The sequence below is a fragment of the Balaenoptera physalus genome (assembly GCF_965194825.1).
Source record: "Balaenoptera physalus genome assembly, chromosome: 1".
Classification (NCBI taxonomy): domain Eukaryota; kingdom Metazoa; phylum Chordata; class Mammalia; order Artiodactyla; family Balaenopteridae; genus Balaenoptera; species Balaenoptera physalus.
This window is the reverse complement of record NC_138882.1, coordinates 59,089,692-59,110,541: the sequence shown is the minus strand read 5'-3', so window position 1 is coordinate 59,110,541 and position 20,850 is coordinate 59,089,692. Positions and strand designations below refer to the sequence as shown.

At 38.4% G+C, this 20,850-nt stretch overlaps 1 protein-coding gene across 3 annotated transcripts in view; it reads left to right on the top strand.

Moving 5' to 3' along the window:
- Positions 1 to 8,493, top strand: part of KLHL20 (kelch like family member 20) — a 79,495-nt gene extending 71,002 nt beyond the window's left edge. For all 3 annotated transcript variants that reach the window (XM_082437942.1, XM_082437941.1, XM_082437943.1), the window contains 4 exons: positions 3,334 to 3,467; positions 4,138 to 4,346; positions 4,957 to 5,063; positions 7,642 to 8,493. In XM_082437942.1, coding sequence (XP_082294068.1) covers positions 3,334 to 3,467; positions 4,138 to 4,346; positions 4,957 to 5,063; positions 7,642 to 7,726 — 535 coding nt within the window. In that variant the 3' untranslated portion in view covers positions 7,727 to 8,493. The remainder of the gene's footprint in view (positions 1 to 3,333; positions 3,468 to 4,137; positions 4,347 to 4,956; positions 5,064 to 7,641) is intronic.
- The last annotated feature ends 12,357 nt before the right edge of the window (positions 8,494 to 20,850 follow it).

The window sequence follows — 20,850 nt, the reverse complement described above, 5'->3', positions numbered from 1 at the left end:
CAATGAACATTGGGGTGCATGTACCATTTTGAATTATGGTTTTCTCCAGATATATGCCCAGGACTGGGATTGCTGGATCATATGGTAGCTCTATTTTTAGTTTTTTAAGGAACCTCTATACTTTCTCCATAGTGGCTGTACCAGTTTACATTCCCACCAACAGTGTAGGAGGGTTCCCTTTTCTCCACACCCTCTCCAGCATTTATTGTTGTAGATTTTTTGATGATGGCTATTCTGATGGTGTGAGGTGATACCTTATTGTAGTTTTGATTTGCATTTCTCGAATAATTAGTGATGTTGAGCATCTTTTCGTGTGCCTCTTGGCCATCTGTATGTCTTCTTTGAAGACATGTCTATTTAGATCTTTCACCCATTTTTTGTTTGGGTTGTTTGTTTATTTGATATTGAGCTGCATGAGCTGCTTGTGTATTTTGGATATTTTCTCCCATTCTGAGGGTTGTCTTTTCGTTTTGTTTATAGTTTCCTGTGCAAAAGCTTTTAAGTTTAATTAGGTCCCATTTGTTTATTTTTGTTTTTATTTTCATTACTCTAGGAGGTGGATCGAAAAAGATCTTGCTGCAATTTATGTCAGAGAGTGTTCTGCCTAGGTTTTCCTCTAAGAGTTTTATAGTATCTGGCCTTACATTTAGGTCTTTAATCCATTTTGAATTTATTTTTGTGTATGGTGTTAGGGTGTGTTCTAATTTCATTCTTTTACATGTAGCTGTCCAGTTTTCCCATCACCACTTATTGAAGAGACTGCCTTTTCTCCATTATATATTCTTGCCTCCTTTGTCATAGATTAGGTGACCACAGATGCATGGGTTTATCTCTGGACTTTCTATCCTGAACCATTGATCTATATTTCTGTTTTTGTGCCAGTACCATACTGTTTTGATTACTGTAGCTTTGTAGTATAGTTTGAAGTCAGAGAGTCTGATTCCTCCAGCTCCGTTTTTCTTTCTCAAGACTGCTTTGGCTATTCGTGGTCTTTTGTGTTTCCACACAAATTGTAAAATTTTTTGTTCTATTTCTGTGAAAAATGCCATTGGTAATTTGATAGGGATTGCATTAAATCTGTGGATTGTAAAGCTTAATTCCTGATTGGATTGAGGTGTTCAACATTTCACCGTGTCTGCCTAATATAAGAAAGAGTGCATCCATTGTTTGGGGCATAGGTGTTGTCAAGCGGGGGTATAATATCAATTTCAGTTTCTAGGATTCCATTATTTTATGATAATGCCCAACATACAATAAAAAAATATATGAGACATATAAAGAAACAGAAAAATGTGGCCAATAATTGAGAGAAAAAGTAGACAACAGAAGCCGACTTATAGATAATCCATATTTGGGGTTGACAGAAAAAGACTTTAAAATAAGTATAATAAATACATTGAATAAAATAGAGGAAAGAATCAATGGGTAAAAAGTTGGATAATGTTAACATAGGATTGGAATCTAAAAATAAGATGTACATTTCTACAATTGGAAAATATAGTATCTAAAATGAAGAACTCATTGAATGAGATTAAATAGACAGAGTAGAAGTAGACTGGACACACAGCAGAAGACAGAGTTAGTAAACTCAAAGCCAGATTAATAGAAAATATCCAAACAGAAGAACAGAATGTAAAGAATAGACCATAAGCAACTCAGGGAACACAAATAGACTAACACATATGTAATTGGAGTCCCAGAAGGAAAATAGCAATAAGAGCAGAAGCAATATTTGAAGACAGAATATTTGGCTGAGAATTTTCTAAAAGTGATGAAAAACTTTATTCAAAGTGCATGAACCTCAGGATACCTTTACTGACTAACCATAACCTTTCTCCATTCTGCAGCACTTATATCTCTGCTTCTTTCATCTCTGTGAGTTACTACATTCTCAGAATTTGTTTGGAGGTTTTTCCTTAAGAATGTGCTCTGTCTCCCCCAGCTTGCTTCTTAAGAACAAGGGCTATTTTTAGTATTATTTATTTTATATCCTGTAATATTGATATAGTTTGCTATACAATACTTAATATACTAACAGAATTTTTCACCTATGTAATAAAATGCCCAGCACAATTCCAAGTGATTTTTGTCATATTTATTTCTGAACACCAATAATTTATCAATCAGGGCTCAGTTAAAAAGAATGGAAACCATATCAGCTATTTTAGTAAAGAGAATTTAACATTAAAAAATTGGCTAGCACATATTGAAGGGCTGATAAAAAAAAAAGAAAAAAGGACACTGAAGTAACTGTAGGAACCCTAGGTCTGGGAAGACAAGGAAAAAGATTAGAGTTATTAGAGCCTAGAAGCTTGGAGGAGAGGTCCCATAGAACTAGGACCATCGGCACCTGAGGAGAGGGTGCCCTGAACAGCTGTGACTCACATCTCCATGGAGGGTTATCTGCCTGGCTGGCTCTGGAAGGCTGTATTTTCCAAAGATGGTTACAATACCTGACATCTCACACGCTCTTCATACAATTTGACTTTGCTCCCCTCGAATTTGGGCTGGCTTATCAGTATGGTAGTAGCTCTATGTGACTTGCGAGGCTAGGTCATAAAAGGTGATACATCTTTCAGTTGTATCTCTTGGGGCACTCACCTTTGAAGCCTTGAGCTGTCTGAGGTTGCCATGCTGAGAGGAAGCCCAACTAGCCTACATGGAGAGACCCTGAGGCTACATGGAGATATGCCCAGCCAGCCCCCAGCTGCTTCAGCACCTGGCTGTTCCAGCTCCAGCCACAATTTGACAGCAAACACATGAGACACCTGAGCCAGAACTTCCCTGTGAAGCCCTTCCTAAATTCCTGATCCATGGAAACATAAGAATTAGTAAAATAATTATTGTGGAAAGTCACTGAGTTTTGGGGTGGTTTGTTACACAGCAGTAGATAACCAGAACACTGGTACTGTTATCTCAGGAGCTCAGAGGAGCTGCCTCACAGAGCTGTGACTGAAACCTCCAACAAGGCTAGCTTTGGAAGTGCCAGAAAAAGTCTAGAAACTGAAATTAACTGCTACTGTCAGAGTGAAAGGCCAATGTTGAGACAATATTGACAGGGTTGGCAAGCAAACAGAAAGTGTCTAGTCCTTCCTTTTGGCAGAATCTAGTAGAGAGCCAGCTTGGCAAAGGAGAAATGTAGTTTTCAGAGTTCTAGCCCCAGTGTCATAAGTCAGAATACTGATAACTATGTAAAATATGTTAGATTCTCTCTGTACATCTGACCTTAGCAAATCTATGTATCTAACATATCTTTAGCATAATTTCATACCTTATGGAAAAGGCTTCACTCAATAAAAACATGCATGCAGTCTTTGGTTTCTCTTACCGCAGGTATGATCCGAAGGAGAACAAGTGGACTCGGGTGGCTTCTATGAGTACTAGGAGACTAGGCGTGGCTGTGGCTGTGTTAGGAGGGTTCTTATACGCTGTAGGTGGCTCTGATGGGACATCTCCACTCAACACAGGTTAGTCCCTTCCTAAGTCAGTCTGGTTTCCCCAAAGCAATACATTTTTCTTAGGAGAGTCCCCTTACAAAAAGTATAAAAAGTCCATGTTATCCTATCATTTATTAAGAAAATTATTTTCCCTCTAGGAGAGTTCAACTGTTAGCTCTTCCTCAGCTCCTTCTGCAGTCATAGTCTACTAGTATATTCCCAAAGTATTTCTTTCTCCCTTCATTTCACAAATTGCTAGGAATTTATAATGAATAGAACAACTATTTTACTATTTCCCTCCCCCCAACCATCTTTCCTTAAAAAACAAATAAAATCCTCTGTATTATAATCTAAAAATAAATAAAAACTTATAGCTATAAACTGGTTTATAGTCTAATCCTGTCATTTAAAGATAAGGAGAGATGCCACAAGTCACCTAGCTAATGAGTCATATAGCTAGAACTAGAACTAGGTACCTTGACTCCAACACATGCCCTTTCCACCAACCATACCTAAAAGAAATCAGTCCCTAATGAGAATATAGTAGTATTGTCCGAAGGTAGATGATTCCTTCTCAGAAGCAAAACTCAGATTGCTTATTGAAAATATATGTTATCACGAAGCGAAGTAGCTATGAAGAAAACTAGAGGTGAAAGGAAATGATTGCATGGTCACTTACTGTTTTTTCTTTTCCCTGCAGTGGAGCGTTATAATCCTCAGGAAAACAGATGGCACACCATAGCCCCTATGGGGACCCGGAGGAAACACCTAGGCTGTGCAGTGTATCAGGATATGATCTATGCCGTAGGAGGTAGAGATGACACTACAGAGCTTAGCAGTGCTGAGAGATACAACCCCAGAACCAACCAGTGGTCTCCAGTGGTGGCTATGACATCCCGCCGTAGTGGAGTAAGTGCCCGGCTACTGAAAACTTTGAAAAGCAAAAGCACCAAGAGAGGGCTGTGCAGAAGAAGTCTGATCTGTAAAGTATAATACAATGGGACAGCGAGGAGATGTACTGTATGGGCAAAACAACCCCTGCCACTTTTGTACTGGAAAAAAAGTTAATTTCTTTTGATTACTATTATCTCAAGAAGTTAAATATCTTATATCCAATCATATCTTTAATTAGAGAATTATTTTTATGATTTATTTACTTTTATTGAAGTATAGTTGATATATAATATTATGTTAATTTCTGCTGTACAGCAAAGTGATTCAGTAATACATATATACATTCTCTTTTAATATTCTTTTCCATTATGGTTTATCACAGGATACTGAATATAGTTCCCTCTGCTATACAGTAGGACCTTGTGGTTTATCCATTCTATATACAATAGTTTGCATCTTATGATTTATCTTGTAATCAGTTGCTTCTTTGAAAGGCATCTCCCTGTCTTATCTACTACCTTATCTAACTTCACTCGAATTCATTGATATCTATTGGATATATGGATTCATCCATATCTAATGGGAGAGCAGTTTCTTCAGCAGCCACTGTGTTTTGGTCCCATAGGTTGGCCTGGCAGTAGTGAATGGACAGCTTATGGCTGTAGGAGGTTTTGATGGCACAACGTACTTGAAGACCATTGAAGTTTTTGATCCTGATGCCAATACATGGAGGTAACCTTTAAGCTATGTTGCAAATCACCTCACTGCTGACTTGAAAATCATGGGCTTGAGATAAAACATGACCATCAAAATCAAGATGGTCAGTATATTGAATTACCTCTTGCAGTAATTTGAAAAGGGCTCAAAGTTACCCATATTCGATGGCTTATTTTGACTTCATTGCTCTAAAGTGGCTGACATCTTACAAAATTCCTCTCTTTGGTAACTGTACAGTTTTATAATTAGAGACAGCAAAAACAGAAAAAACAATCTCCCCTCTAGCTCCGTCATGTTCAGCTGAGGAAACTAAAGCACTGAGAAATAAAGAGACCTGCCTAAGCAAGTTAGTGACAGAGTTAGAATTAGAACCTAGACCTTTGGCTGTCAATCTGTCATTGCAATTTTTATGCCCAGGAAAAACAAATTGCAGTTACCGTTTTAAAAATAATACTTTATTTCATTTTAAAACTGATTTTTTTTCTCTTGAGTTTTAAAAATAATTATGTCATTACTCTATTTTAAAGTCTAGTAAATTGTAACAGTCACTTTTAGCAAGGTTAGGAGAGTTTAAGTTAAGCTGTAATATAGGCTTAATTTTACTTTACTTTTAAATCCTTAATTGTCTAACAAATCCTTCCTAAATAAGTAGTTCTTATAAATTCACATAAATTGGGTGACTCTTGCATTTATTTTAAATATTCAAAAACTTTTACAAATGTAGCAAAATTCTCTTAAACCTTTCAACTTAAAATCCTAAGTCTAAATCTTTGCTCCATCACACATTTTAAACTTGATTCACAAAACTAATCTGATAGATGCTCTAATATGCCAAAGTCTCTTAAACACTACAAGTTTAAAAGGTAAAATATATAGTTAATTCTCATTTTTAATATAAAATATTAATAGTATGGGTTTGAGGTGCTTTATATCTATACTAATATCTATTTTAAATACTAGCTTTTAAAAAAAAAAACAGTTTTACCTTCTAAGCAGTTCTTTCTCAGTGAATTGGGCTTATTTGCCTAAACACGTCTGGGTAACCATCTCAGTGGTTGAGGTTGCACATAAACCACAGATATCAGTCTGGATATGATATCTGAGGCAGAAGACATTCTGAAAGATTTTTCTCATGACCATGAAAGATAAGTTGACGTCTTTTATAGTCACTTTTATATTCCAGAAGGGGCGGTCTCGCAGTCCATTCCTGCTATATTCTGAGTGTACATTTTCTAACTTTGAGCCTGTAACTATCCACCCAGATTTTTTTCATTAGTATATAAGATTCAACTAATGAATTTACTGGGTTCTTTTTATAGTCTTCATCTCTGGGAAAGCCACAACTTTGACAGATATCTGAATGACATTCTTTGGATTCTGCATCTCTCTCATGCTCTGTATGGCTCAGTGGTCACAATACTAAAGTCAGACTAATAACACTGTAGCACTTTTTGCTTACATATCACATTTTCACAACCTTGTTCACGAAGTAAAGATTTACTGAGTGCTCTAGACCCTGGGGATACAAAAGTGAACACAACAAAATTCCCTGCCCTCCTGGAGCTGACATTACAATGAGGGAGATAGTGCCATACCAGGGGTGGAAGTGCTATGGCAAATAGCAGAGAGGCAGGGAGTCCAGGGAGGATTATCCACTTTAAAAGGTGGCCCAGGGAGGCCCCACTGAAAAGGTAACATTTCAGCAAAACCTAATAGAGGTTAAGGGAAAGAGAATGGCAGGTTTTCATGAGTAGGAGCCTCTCACTTGTGGTGTATTTTCTTCCATATACAGCTTTCTATTTTTAGTGGGAATCTGGGTAAGCATAATTTGGGAAGACAGCCAAGTTTATTTCTGCCACTTAATGACTATGATCCTATGTAAGGACTTGTTTCTCAGTAACTGTTACTAATATATGTTAGTAATATTTGACCAAGTAATATTCATGAAATTCTTAAGGACCATCTGTTGAGGGATTACTATATAAATTTTTGTAGTTACATGTCCCAAATTTAAAGCCAATTTAAAATCAATACTTACAGTTGACAGAGGATCTAATATTCTTTTCCATGGAAGTCCTTAATTTTGAAGATGATCTTGTTCACATATCACAAACTAGATGCAGACTCTATTTAATCATATCCAGCTTTGTTCCATAAAGGGTTTGAGAAGACTTCTAAGAGTACATACAAAACAAAAGGATAGAAATAAATAATTGAAGTTTAGGCAAAAGCAAAATGTGGGTGGGAAAATATTATAGCCAGGGTCAAAATTAGACACAAAAATGTAGAATATGTGATTCTGTGTAATTGTTATAAGTTGGTCTAGATGTAGAGTTATAAAGTTACAAGGCAAAATGGATATGGTGCTCTCTTAAAACGGTGTCCTGTAAGTCAGAGAATTTCAGTCAATGTCTGAAGTAATTCTGCTACTTGCCAGTGCTCAATTCCAGCTCCTACTCTTTGGAAGAGATGTATGAAGCTAAAAATATTAGTTGTGATATAAAACAAAGAATTGTGTTTTATTAACATCTACGTTATGGAAGAAATAGTGCTTTTTCTATTTAGAAATCTGATTGTGTTTCTTTCTTTGCAGGTTATATGGCGGGATGAATTACCGTCGGCTTGGAGGTGGTGTAGGAGTTATAAAAATGACACATTGTGAATCCCATATATGGTGAACATACAGAAGACAGTCATGCATATGCTCTTCTGTATTGTGGAGAGCTTTGACTTTGGAGCTTTGTACAGCTCTAGAAAACACTAAACAAATTTTATTCTTTGCCGGTGCCTCAACATGTGGAAATACAAATACATTGAAAGTACTTCACCTGCAAGACGCCACCTTTGCACAATAATTTTCACTTCTGTGCAGAAGAATATTTATTTTTGGTTTTAATTTATCATGGGATTTTTGTTGCTGGGTTTTTGGTTTTTTGTTTTTGTTCTGGGATTTAGCCTTCCTCCCACCAAAAGAGAAAAAAAGGAAAGACAAAAAAAAAAAGACAAACATTTCAAGCAGTAAAACCTTATTTTTAAGATACTGATTAAGTTTGAAACTACTAATAAGGGAAGAGGTCTATATGGGATCTAGTTGTCAGTTCTAAGCACTCCATCCACAAGACTCCACTACTTACAGGGACTTACTTACCAGTGACAAAGATAGGTATGCAAGGTGTATTAGTTAGCCATCATTCTTGCACTAAGCACCAGAAGACTTGAAAATCTAAAAAACAAAACAAAGGAAACATCTCATTTAACTAGAACAATTCAAAAGGAATATTAAATCAATAAGACCAGGACTCAGATGCCAAAGTTTTCATCAGCGGAAGCTCACATCTTGTTTCCTTCCTTATGGTCTTGTTTGCCACTATAAAGTCTTTTTTTTTCAAATATTTCCATAGAGTTCCTGCTAGATCTAGAGCTCTGCTCAGTGCCTCTACAAAAACAGTATATGATTCTCATATACTGTCTTGAGAATCCCCCAGTAGAATCACGTGTAACTCTGCAAGTTTTTGCTCAAAAATGTTACTGACTGAAGCAACTTTCCTTCCTATTTCCTATTGCTACTAAGGACCAGCAGGGAGAATTGTCCTCTCCCCAGCAGTGAATACTGTTATGCAATTTACACTTGATGCTCAGGCCTGCTGAAGCTGAGGCTTACCTGTAATCACAGCCTCCAAGGGAATGAATTCTTCAGTTCGTGTAATAGTATGCTAACGAGTATAAAATCAATTGAGGCATTTAATTAATAAAATCTTGGTTCTTTTATAAAAACTATATATCATTATCCTCATTCTATAAAGCCACTATTACCACTACTCTCAAATTGCACTTTCTGGTAAAAAGTTAACATTTTTAAGGAAAAAAAAGAATACAGATTTCAGTGGTTAAAGTGTTTTTGTCATTGTGATCATACACCAATTTTTTTCAATGTATCTTGCAGGAAAACCTTTGAAAAAGACTTTAACCACAACCATAAGGAATAACCTTCTTCTCCCTCCCCTCACTACAAAAATGTTTGGCAACATTTGTGTTTACATTTAAAGATCATTTGCACCTTTATAAGGAAAAAAAATAAGTATTTGGTAAACAATTGTTTACATGCATCATTTATGCTTTTTTCTAGCATGTATAACTTTTTAAAATAAAGGTAGTACTTACCATAAAAAAATTTTGGTTATTGCTTTTTAATGCTTGTATCTTTGCTACTTAATTTAGATTTTCTGTTTCTATATCAATCATTTACATTTCCTATTATAAAGTTATAAGTACTTACAACCTGAAGGAATAAAGGGATTGCCAGCTAGAATTATGAATTTTTATTATATATTTTATATAATAGTAGTATATTACCTAACCTCTAAACTTATTTTCTGGTGTGGGACTTGGAATCAAACGATTTTGAGCTAGAAGAGCTTTTAACAATCATCTGGTCCAGGGACTTCCCTGGTGGCACAGTGGTTAAGAATCCTCCTGCCAACACAGGGGACACAGGTTCGAGCCCTGGTCTCGGAAGATCCTGCATGCCATGGAGCAACTAAGCCCGTGTGCCACAACTATTGAGCCTGCACTCCAGAGCCTGTGAGCCACAACTACTGAGCCCATGTGCCTCAACTACTGAAGCCCGCACGCCTAGAGCCCATGCTCCACAACAAGAGAAGCCACTGCAATGAGAAGCCTGCACGCCGCAACTAGAGAAAGCCCACGTGCAGCAATGAAGACCCAACGCAGACAAAAATAAATTAATTAAAAAATCATCATCATCATCATCAGGCTTCCCTGGTGGCGCAGTGGTTAAGAATCCTCCTGCCAATGCAGGGCACATGGGTTCAAGCCCTGGTCTGAGAAGATCCCACATGCCACGGAGCAATTAAGTCCACGTGCCACAACTACTGAGCCTGTGCTCTAGAGCCCTCGAGCCACAACTACTGAGTCCACATGCCACAACTACTGAAGCCCACATGCCTAGAGCCTGTGCTCCACTACAAGAGAAGCCAATGCAATGAGAAGCCCATGCACCACAATGAAGAGTAACCCCCCACTCGCCGCAACTAGAGAAAGCCCACGCACAGCAACAAAGACCCAACGCAGCGAAAAATAAATAAATAAATATATATTTTTTTTAATGGCTAAATAAAATCATCATCATCATCTGGTCTAAACCCATTTATTGCTCTGCTTTAAGACTGAAAACCAAGGAAGTCCTGCCTAAGCGTAAATAGTCAATGATAGAACCAACATTTGAAATCAGTTATCCAAACTCCTACTTCATTTCTCTTTCTATGCCACACAGCCACTGCAGACCTACCTGAAACATGGCCTGGAACTAAATATACTAACAGACCTTAATTTTAAGGTCTGGTATGCAACATTGAAAAAGTATAAAAATTTTTATGAGATCGTTATGGTACTGCATCACTAACAGTCAGTCTTCAAGACAAAATCACATATTTCCAAAGACTCTACTATTTCATACATTTGAAGAAAAGGAGGGGAATAGTAACAGGAACAAAATTCTAGGGATTAGACTTTCCATAAGCAGGGAAGTCCCCAGTGAGAGCAATTCACATGGCAGTGATTCAAGAGTAGAGATCCAGGAACTATAGCACTGGCCAAAGTGACTGTCGGAGTGTAAAGGGTCTTTTTTTTCCTTACACTGAAGGTGCTCCAGTTTTATTGAGTGAAGTGTACTTATTCTACAAAAGACATTGGTGTAAAATAGAATATTTATTAACTTATTTGCATAGTGATTTCCACAACACTATGAAGTAAACTTGGGTTGGGTTGGTGGTTATCTTCATTTTATAAATATGTAAATTGAAGCTTAGAAAAGTTAAAATGACATGGTAGATGCTGAACCTCAAATGCACATCCCCTGATTCCAAACCCATTCTCTATAGTACTCTCCACATTCCCATTTCTAGTGTCACTGTTCCCCAGTTTTATTCTCCAATATTTTACCTGCAAATATCTACACTGCAGAGACTAGTTCTTGACAACTGTGAAGTAGAAAAGGTCCCTCCTGAACAATATTTGAGTGAAAGTAGGGAAAAAGCATTTCAAACTTTATATTAACTTAGGAAACAGATGGGAAAAGAAAAAAAAATGGGATAAGGAAAGAAATAGAGGAGAGAAGAAGGAAGAGGCAAAAACAGACCAGTAAACCCAAATATCACTGGCTGGTTGTCTAAGTAGTTTGTGACACTGGCTCTTTAAATTGCTTTGAGGTCTCTGTACTGGAAGTGACTGATAAGAATAGTTTCTAGAAATGACAAAACTCTTCAACTAGAGTTGTCTTAAGGGTCCTTAACAATAGTAACCTTTAAGTTATTTAGTCATGGTTAGGAACTTTTAAATGTAGAAGACGGATGGTATTATACTAACATTAAATATTCAGTGTGTTCCAATAACTGTCAGTAACCTATTAATATCCCTATCCTAGAAAGTTAGAATATTTACTAAAGGGATTCTGAATTCCTAGGAAAAGAGGACATGTATTTTCAGTGTGAATTTAGATCAATATACATTTGGACTCCTACTAAACAGAAACAGTCCCTGCCTTCAAAAAGCTTACAGTTTCGAGTAGACCTTCAAGATGGTGGAGGAGTAAGACGTGGAGATCACCTTCCTCCCCACAAATGCATCAGAAATATATCTACATGTGGAACAACTCCTACAGAACACCTACTGAATGCTGGCAGAAGACATCAGACTTCCCAAAAGGCAAGAAACTCCCCACGTACCTGGGTAGGGCAAAAGAAAGAAGGAAAAACAGACAAAAGAATAGGGACGGGACCTGCACATCTGGGAGGGAGCTGTGAAGGAGGAAAAGTTTCACACACTAGGAAGGCCCTTCACTGGTGGAGACGGGGGGGCGGGGGGTGGGGGAAGCTTCAGAGCCACAGAGGAGAGCACAGCAACAGGGGTGCAGAGGGCAAAGCGGAGAGCTTCCCGCACAGAGGATCGGTGCCAACCAGCACTCACCAGCCTGAGAGGCTTGTCTGCTCACCTGCCTGGGCAGGGCAGGGCTGGGAGCTGAGGCTCGGGCTTCGGAGGTCAGATCCCAGGGAGAGGACTAGGGTTGGCTGCGTGAACACAGCCTGAAGGGGGCTAGTGCGCCACAGCTAGCCGGGAGGGAGTGTGGGAAAAAGTCTGGACCTGCCTAAGAGGCAACAGACCATTGTTTCAGGGTGCGCAAGGAGAGGGGATTCAGAGCACCGCCTAAACGAGCTCCAGAGACGGGCGCGAGCCGCGGCTACCAGCGCAGACACCAGAGATGGGCATGAAACATTAAGGCTGTTGTTGCAGCCACCAAGAAGCCTGTGTGCATGCACAGGTCACTATTGACACCTGCCCTCCCAGGAGCCTGTGAAGCCCGCCACTGCCAGGGTCCTGTGATCCAGGGACAACTTCCCTGGGAGAACACACAGCATGCCTCAGGCTGTTGAAACGTCATGCCGGCCTCTGCCGCCGCAGGCTCACCCTCATCCTGTACCCCTCCCTCCCCCTGGCCTGAGTGAGCCAGAGCCCCCGAATCAGCTGCTACTTTAAGCCCGTCCTGTCTGAGCAAAGAACAGACGCCCTCAGGCGACATACATGCAGAGGCGGGGCCAAATCCAAAGCTAAATCCCAGGAGCTGTGCAAACAAAGAAGAGAAAGGGAAATTCCTCCCAGCAGCCTCAGGAGCAGCAGATTAAATCTCCACAATCTACTTGATGTACCCTGCATCTCTGGAATACCTGAATAGACAACGAATCATTCCAAAATTGAGGCAGTGGACCTTGGAAGCAACTGTAGACTTGGGGTTTGCTTTCTGCTTCTAATTTGTTTCTGGTTTTATGTTTACCTTAGTTTAGTATTTAGAGTTTATTATCACTGGTAGATTTGTTTATTGATTTGGTTGCTCTCTTCCTTTTTTTTTTTTACATATAGATATATTTTTTTTTCCTCCTTCTCTTTTTGTGAGTGTATATGTGTATGCTTCTTTGTGTGATTCTGTCTGTATAGCTTTGCTTTTACAATTTGTCCTGGGGTTCTGTCTCCGTGTTTTTTGTTTGTTTGTTTCTTTTTTAATACAGGTTTTAGCGCTTGTTATCATGGTGGATTTGTTTTTTGGTTAGGCTGCTCTCTTCTTTCCCACTTTCTTTTTTATTACTTTTTAATTATTTTTATTCTTAATAATTTTTTTTTACTTTTTATTTTAATAACTATATTTTATTTTATTTTATTTTATTTTGTTCTTTCTTTCTTTTTTTCTCCCTTTTCTTCTGAGCCGTGTGACAGACAGGGTCTTCATGCTCTGGCTGGGTGTCAGGCCTAATCCTCTGAGGGGGGGAGCCCAATTCAGGACATTGGTCTACCAGAGTCCACCCGGCTCCATGTAATATCAAACAGCAAAAGCTCTCCCAGAGATCTCCATCTCAACGCTAAGACCCAGCTCCACTCAATGACCAGCAAGCTACAGTGCTGGACACCCAATGCCAAACAACTAGCAAGACAGGAACACAACCCCACCCATTAGCAGAGAGGCTGCTTAAAATCATAATAAGGTCACAGACACCCCAAAACACACCACCAGACGTGGTCCTGCCCACCAGAAAGACAAGATCCAGCCTCATCCACCAGAACACAGGCACCAGTTCCCTCCACCAGGAAGCCTACACAACCCACTGAACCAACCTTAGCCACTGGGGGCAGACACCAAAAACAACAGGAACTACGAACCTGCAGCCTGTGAAAAGGAGACCCCAAACACAGTAAGTTAAGTAAAATGAGAAGACAGAGAAACACATGACAGAAAAAGGAGCAAGGTAAAAACCCACCCGACCAAACAAATGAAGAGGAAATAGGCAGTCTACCTGAAAAAGAATTCAGAGTAATGATAGTAAAGATGATCCAAAATCTTGGAAATAGAATGGAGAAAATACAAGAAACATTTAACAAGGACCTAGAAGAACTAAACAGCAAACAAACAATGACGAACAACACAATAAATGAAATTAAAAATTCTCTAGAAGGAATTAATGGCAGAATAACTGAGGCAGAAGAACAGATGAGTGACCTGGAAGATAAAATAGTGAAAATAACTACCGCAGAGCAGAATAAAGAAAAAAGAATGACAGACACCTCTGGGACAACATTAAATGCACCAACATTCGAATTATAGGTGTCCCAGAAGAAGAAGGCAAAAAGAAAGGGACTGAGAAAATATTTGAAGAGATTATAGTTGAAAACTTCCCTAATATGGGAAAGGAAATAGTCAATCAAGTCCAGGAAACGCTGAGAGTCCCATACAGGATAAATCCAAGGAGAAACATGCCAAAACACATATTAATCAAACTATCAAAAATTAAATACAAAGAAAAAATATTAAAAGCAGCAAAGGAAAAACAACAAATAACATACAAGGGAATCCCCATAAGGTTAACAGCTGATCATTCAGCAGAAACTCTGCAAGGCAGAAGGGAGTGGCAGGACATATTTAAAGTGATGAAAGGGAAAAACCTACAACCAAGATACTCTATCCAGGAAGGATCTCATTCAGATTAGATGGAGAAATTAAAACCTTTACAGACAAGCAAAAGCTAAGAGAATTCAGAACCACCAAACCAGCTTTACCACAAATGCTAAAGGAACTTCTCTAGGCAGGAAACACAAGAGAAGGAAAAGACCTACAATAACAAACCCAAAACAATTGATAAAATGTTAAGAGGAACATACATATCGATAACTACCTTAAATATAGATGGATTAAATGCTCCAACCAAAAGACACAGACTGGCTGAATGGATAAAAAAACAAGACCCATACATATGCTGTCTACAAGAGACCCACTTCAGACCTAGGGACACATACAGACTGAAAGTGAGGGGATGGAAAAAGATATTCCATGAAAATGGAAATCAAAAGAAAGCTGGAGTAGAAATTCTCATATCAGATAAAATAGACTTTAAAATAAAGATTATTACAGGAGACAAAGAAGGACACTACATAATGATCAAGGGATCAATCCAAGAAGAAGATATAACAATGGTAAATCTTTATGCACCCAACACAGGAGCACCTCAATACATAAGGCAAATGCTAACAGCCATAAAAGGGGAAATCGATGGTAACACAATCATAGTAGGGGACTTTAACACCCCATGTTCACCAATGGACAGATCATCCAAAATGAAAATAAATAAGGAAACACAAGCTTTAAATGAGACATTAAAAAAGATGGACTTAATTGACATTAATAGGACATTCCATCCAAAAACAACAGAATACACTTTCTTCTCAAGTGCTCATGGAACATTCTCCAGGATAGATCATATCTTGGGTCACAAATCAAGCCTTGGAATATTTAGGAAAACTGAAATCATATCAAGTATCTTTTCCAACAACGCTATGAGACTAGATATCAATTACAGGAAAAGTCTGTAAAAAATACAAATACATGGAGGCTAAAGAATACACTACTAAATAACCAAGAGGTCACTGAAGAAATCAAAGAGGAAATCAAAAAATACCTAGAAAGAAATGACAATGAAAACACGACAACCCGAAACCTATAGGATGCAGCAAAAGCAGTTCTAAGAGGGAAGTTGGGCCACGATAGTGAGAGGCCCGCACATTGCGATGAAGAGTGGCCCCCGCTTGCTGCAACTAGAGAAAGCCCTCACACAGAAACAAAGACCCAACACAGCCAAAAATAAATAAATAAATAAACAAAGTAAACAATGCGTTTTTTTAAAAAAAAAAAAAAAGAGGGAAGTTGATAGCAATACAACCCTACCTCAAGAAACAACATCTCAAATAAACAACCTAAACTTACACCTAAAGCAATTAGAGAAAGAAGAAGAAAAAAACCCGAATTTAGCAGAAAGAAAGAAATCATAAAGATGAGATCAGAAATAAATGAAAAATAAATGAAGAAAACAATAGCAAAGATCAATAAAACTAAAAGCTGGTTCTTTGAGAAGATAAAGAAAATTGATAAACCATTAGCCAGACTCATCAAGAAAAAAAGGGAGAAGACTCAAATCAATAGAATTAGAAATGAAAAAGAAGGGCTTCCCTGGTGGCACAGTGGTTAAGAATCCACCTGCCAATGCAGGGGACACGGGTTCGAGCACCGGTCTGGGAAGATCCCGCATGCTGCGGAGCAACTAAGCCTGTGTGCCACAACTACTGAACCTGCTCTCTAGAGTCCATGATCCACAACTACTAAGCCTACGTGCCACAACTACTGAAGCCTGTGCGCCTAGAGCCCGTGCTCTGCAACAAGAGAAGCCACTGCAATGAGAAACCCACGCAACACAACAAAGAGTAGCCCCCGCTCTCCGCAACTAGAGAAAAACCCATGCCCAGCAACAAAGACCCAACGCAGCCAAAAAATTAAATAAAATTAAAATTAAAAAAAAAAATAGGGGAGGGGAGGAACATTAATTCATTCATGTGTTTAGGGAAAGGGGCTAAAAATGTTAAAAAAAAATAAGAAAGAAATGAAAAAGGAGAAGTAACTAACTGCAGAAATACAAAAGATAATAAGAGATTACTACAAGCAACTATACTGCAATACAATGCACAACCTGGAAGAAATGGACAAATTCTTAGAAAAGCACAACCTTCCAAGACGGAACCAGGAAGAAATAGAAAATATAAACAGACCAGTCACAAGCACTGAAATTGAAACTGTGATTAAAAATCTTCCAACAAACAAAAGCCCAGAACCAGATGGCTTCACAGGTGAATTCTATCAAACATTTAGAGAAGAGCTAACACCTAACCTCCTCAAACTCTTCCAAAATATAGCAGACGGAGGAACACTCCCCAACTCATTCTACAAGGCCACCATCACCCTGATACCAAAACTAGACAAAGATGTTACAAGGAAAGAAAACTACAGGCCAATATCACTGATGAACATAGATGCAAACATCCTCAACAAAATACTAGCAAACAGAATCCAACAGCACATTAAAAGGATCATACACCATGATCAAGTGGGGTTTATTCCAGGAATGCAAGGATTCTTCAATATACGCAAATCAATCAATGTGATAAAACATATTAACAAGTTGAAGGAGAAGAACCATATGATTATCTCAACAGATGCAGAAAAAGCTTTCAACAAAATTCAACACCCATTTATGATAAAAACCCTCCAGAAAGTAGGCATAGAGGGAACTTTCCTCAACATAATAAAGGCCATATATGACAAACCCACAGCCAACATTGTCCTCAATGGTGAAAAACTGAAACCATTTCCTCCAAGATCAGGAACAAGACAAGGATGTCCACTCTCACCACTATTATTCAACATAGTTTTGGAAGTTTTAGCCACAGCAATCAGAGAACAAAAAGAAATAAAAGGAAGCCAAATTGGGAAAGAAGAAGTAAAGCTGTCACTGTTTGCAGATGACATGATACTATACGTAGAGAATCCTAAAGATGCTACTAGAGCTAATCAATGAATTTGGTAAAGTAGCAGGATACAAAATTAATGCACAGAAATCTCTTCCATTCCTATACACTAATGATGAAAAATCTGAAAGAGAAATTAAAGAAACACTCCCATTTATCATTGCAACAAAAAGAATAAAATACCAAGGAATATAGGGGCAAGACAGGAATAAAGATGCAGACCTACTAGAGGATGAACTTGAGGATATGGCGAGGGGGAAGGGTAAGCTGGGACAAAGTGAGAGAGTGGCATGGACATAGATACACTACCAAACGTAAAATAGATAGCTAGTGGGAAGCAGCCGCATAGCACAGGGAGATCAGCTCGGTGCTTTGTGATCACCTAGAGGGATGGGATAGGGAGGGTGGGAGGGATGGAGATGCAAGAGGGAAGAGATATGGGGACATATGTATATGTATAACTGATTCACTTTGTTATAAAGCTGAAACTGACACACCATTGTAATGCAATTATACTCTAATAAAGATGTTAAAAAAAAAATACCAAGGAATAAACCTACCTAAGGAGACAAAAGACTTATATGCAGAAAACTATAAGACACTGATGAAAGAAATTAAAGATGACACAAACAGATGGAGAGATATACCATGTTCTTGGATGGGAAGAATCAACATTGTGAAAATGACTATACTACCCAAAGCAATCTACATATTCAGTGCAATACCTATCAAACTACCAATGGCATTTTTCACAGAACTAGAATAAAAAATTTCACAATTTGTAAGGAAACACAAAAGATATGAGTAGCCTATGCAATCTTGAGACAGAAAAACGGAGCTGGAGGAATCAGGCTTCTGGACTTCAGACTATACTACAAAGTTACAGTAATCAAGATAGTATGGTACTAGCACAAAAATAGAAATATAGATCAATGGAACAGGATAGAAAGTCCAGAAATAAACCCACTCACATATGGTCACCTTGTTTTTGATAAAGGAGTCAAGAATATACAATGGAGAAAAGACAGCCTCTTCAATAAGTGGTGCTGGGAAAACTGGACAGCTACATGTCAAAAAATGAAATTAGACCACTCCCTTACACCATACACGAAAATAAACTCAAAATGGATTAAAGACCTAAATGTAAGGCCAGACACTATCAAACTCTTAGAGGAAAACATAGGCAGAACACTCTATGACATAAATCACAGCAAGATCCTTTTTGACCCATCTCCTAGAGAAATGGAAATAAAAACAAAAATAAACAAATGGGACCTAATGAAACTTAAAAGCTTTTGCACAGCAAAGGAAACCATAAGACAAAAAGGCAACCCTCAGAATGGGAGAAAATATTTGCAAATGAAGCAACTGACAAAGGATTAATCTCCAAAATTTACAAGCAGCTCTTGCAGCTGAATATCAAAAAAACAAACAACCCAATCCAAAAATGGGCAGAAGACCTAAATAGACATTTCTCCAAAGAAGATATACAGACTGCCAACAAACACATGAAGGGATGCTCAACATCACAAATCATTAGAGAAATGCAAATCAAAACTACAATGAGGTATCACCTCACACCAGTCAGAATGGCCGTCACCAAAAAATCTACAAACAATAAATCCTGGAGAGGGTGTGGAGAAAAGGGAACCCTCTTGCACTGTTAGTGGGAATGTAAATTGATACAGTCACTATGGAGAACAGTATGGAGGTTCCTTAAAAAACTAAAAATAGAACTACCATATGACCCAGCAATCCCACTACTGGGCATATACCCTGAGAAAACCATAATTCAAAAAGAGTCATGTACCACAATGTTCATTGCAGCTCTATTTACAATAGCCAGGACATGGAAGCAACCTAAGTGTCCATCATCAGATGAATGGATAAAGAAGATGTGGCACATATATACAATGGAATATTACTCAGCCATAAAAAGAAATGAAATTGAGTTATTTGTAGTGAGGTGGATGGACCTAGAGTCTGTCATACAGAGTAAAGTAAGTCAGAAAGAGAAAAATACCGTATGCTAACACATATATATGGGATCTAAAAAAAAAAAAGGTTCTGAAGAACCTAGAGGCAGGACAGGAATAAAGACGCAGACGTAGGGAATACACTTGAGGACATGGGGAGGGGGAAGAGTTAGCTGGGACGAAGTGAGAGAGTGGCATGGACATATATATACTACCAAATGTAAAACAGCTAGTGGGAAGCAGTTGCATAGCACAGGGAGATCAGCTCGGTGCTTTGTGACTACCTAGAGGGGTGGGATAGGGAGGGTGGGAGGGAGATGCAAGAGGGAGGAGTTATGGGGATATATGTATATGTATAGCTGATTCACTCTGTTATAAAGCAGAAACTAACACACCATTGTAAAGCAATTATACTCCAATAAAGACGTTAAAAAAGAAAAAAAGCTTACAGTTTCAAACTTTGAGTTTGATTAGTGGTTCTCAAAGTGAACCCTCAAGTCCTCAAGATTCTTTCAGAGTATCCATGAGTCAAAGCTTTTCCCTTAGTAATCCTAGCAAGTTTTTTGCTTTTTTTTTTTTTTTTTTTTTTTTACTGTGATGACATTTGCACTGATGATGCAAAAACAATGGTAGATAATGCTGCTGAGGTGTTCGCACAGTTCAAGGCAGTGGCACCAAACTGTACTACTAGTTATAATATTCACCACCATCCACTTACAGTTCAAAAAAAAAAAGTCAGTTTCACCTAAGATATCTCAACCCTTAGATATATGAAATATTACTGCTGCATACCAAAACAGTGATTGTCACAAGAAAAATCTTTGTGTGGTTGTTTTGAGTTGCAAGCTGAACAAGCCACTTCTTTTTGAAAGAATGACTGACAGACAAAGTTATTCAGACTCGGGTGTTGGTGGACATTTTGTGGAAAATGAACACAGTGAGGCTGTCACTTCAAGGAAAACAACTGACAGCATTTTATCATCAACAATAAAATTCTAGCTTTCAAGAGAAAATTAGAATTTTGTGAAAGTTGTATGGACCACTGTGGTAGTTAATTTTATGTGTCAAGTTGACTGGCCTAAAGGATGCCCAGATAGCTGGTAAAACATTTTTTCTTGGTGTGTCTGTGAAGATGTTTCTAGAAGAGATTAGCATTTGATTCAGTAGACTGAGTAGATTTCCACACTCACCAATATGGGCAGACATCATCCAATCTGTTTGGGGCCATATGGAACAAAAGAGGAAAAGATGGCAGAATTCTCTCTCTCTTCTTGAGCTGGGATGTCCATCTTTTCCTGCCCTCGAACATCAGCGCTCCTAGTTCTCAGGCCTTCAGACTTGGACTGCATTATACTGCTGTCTTTCCTCGTTCTCCAGCTTACAGAGGCAGACTGTGGGACTGCTCAGCTTCCAGA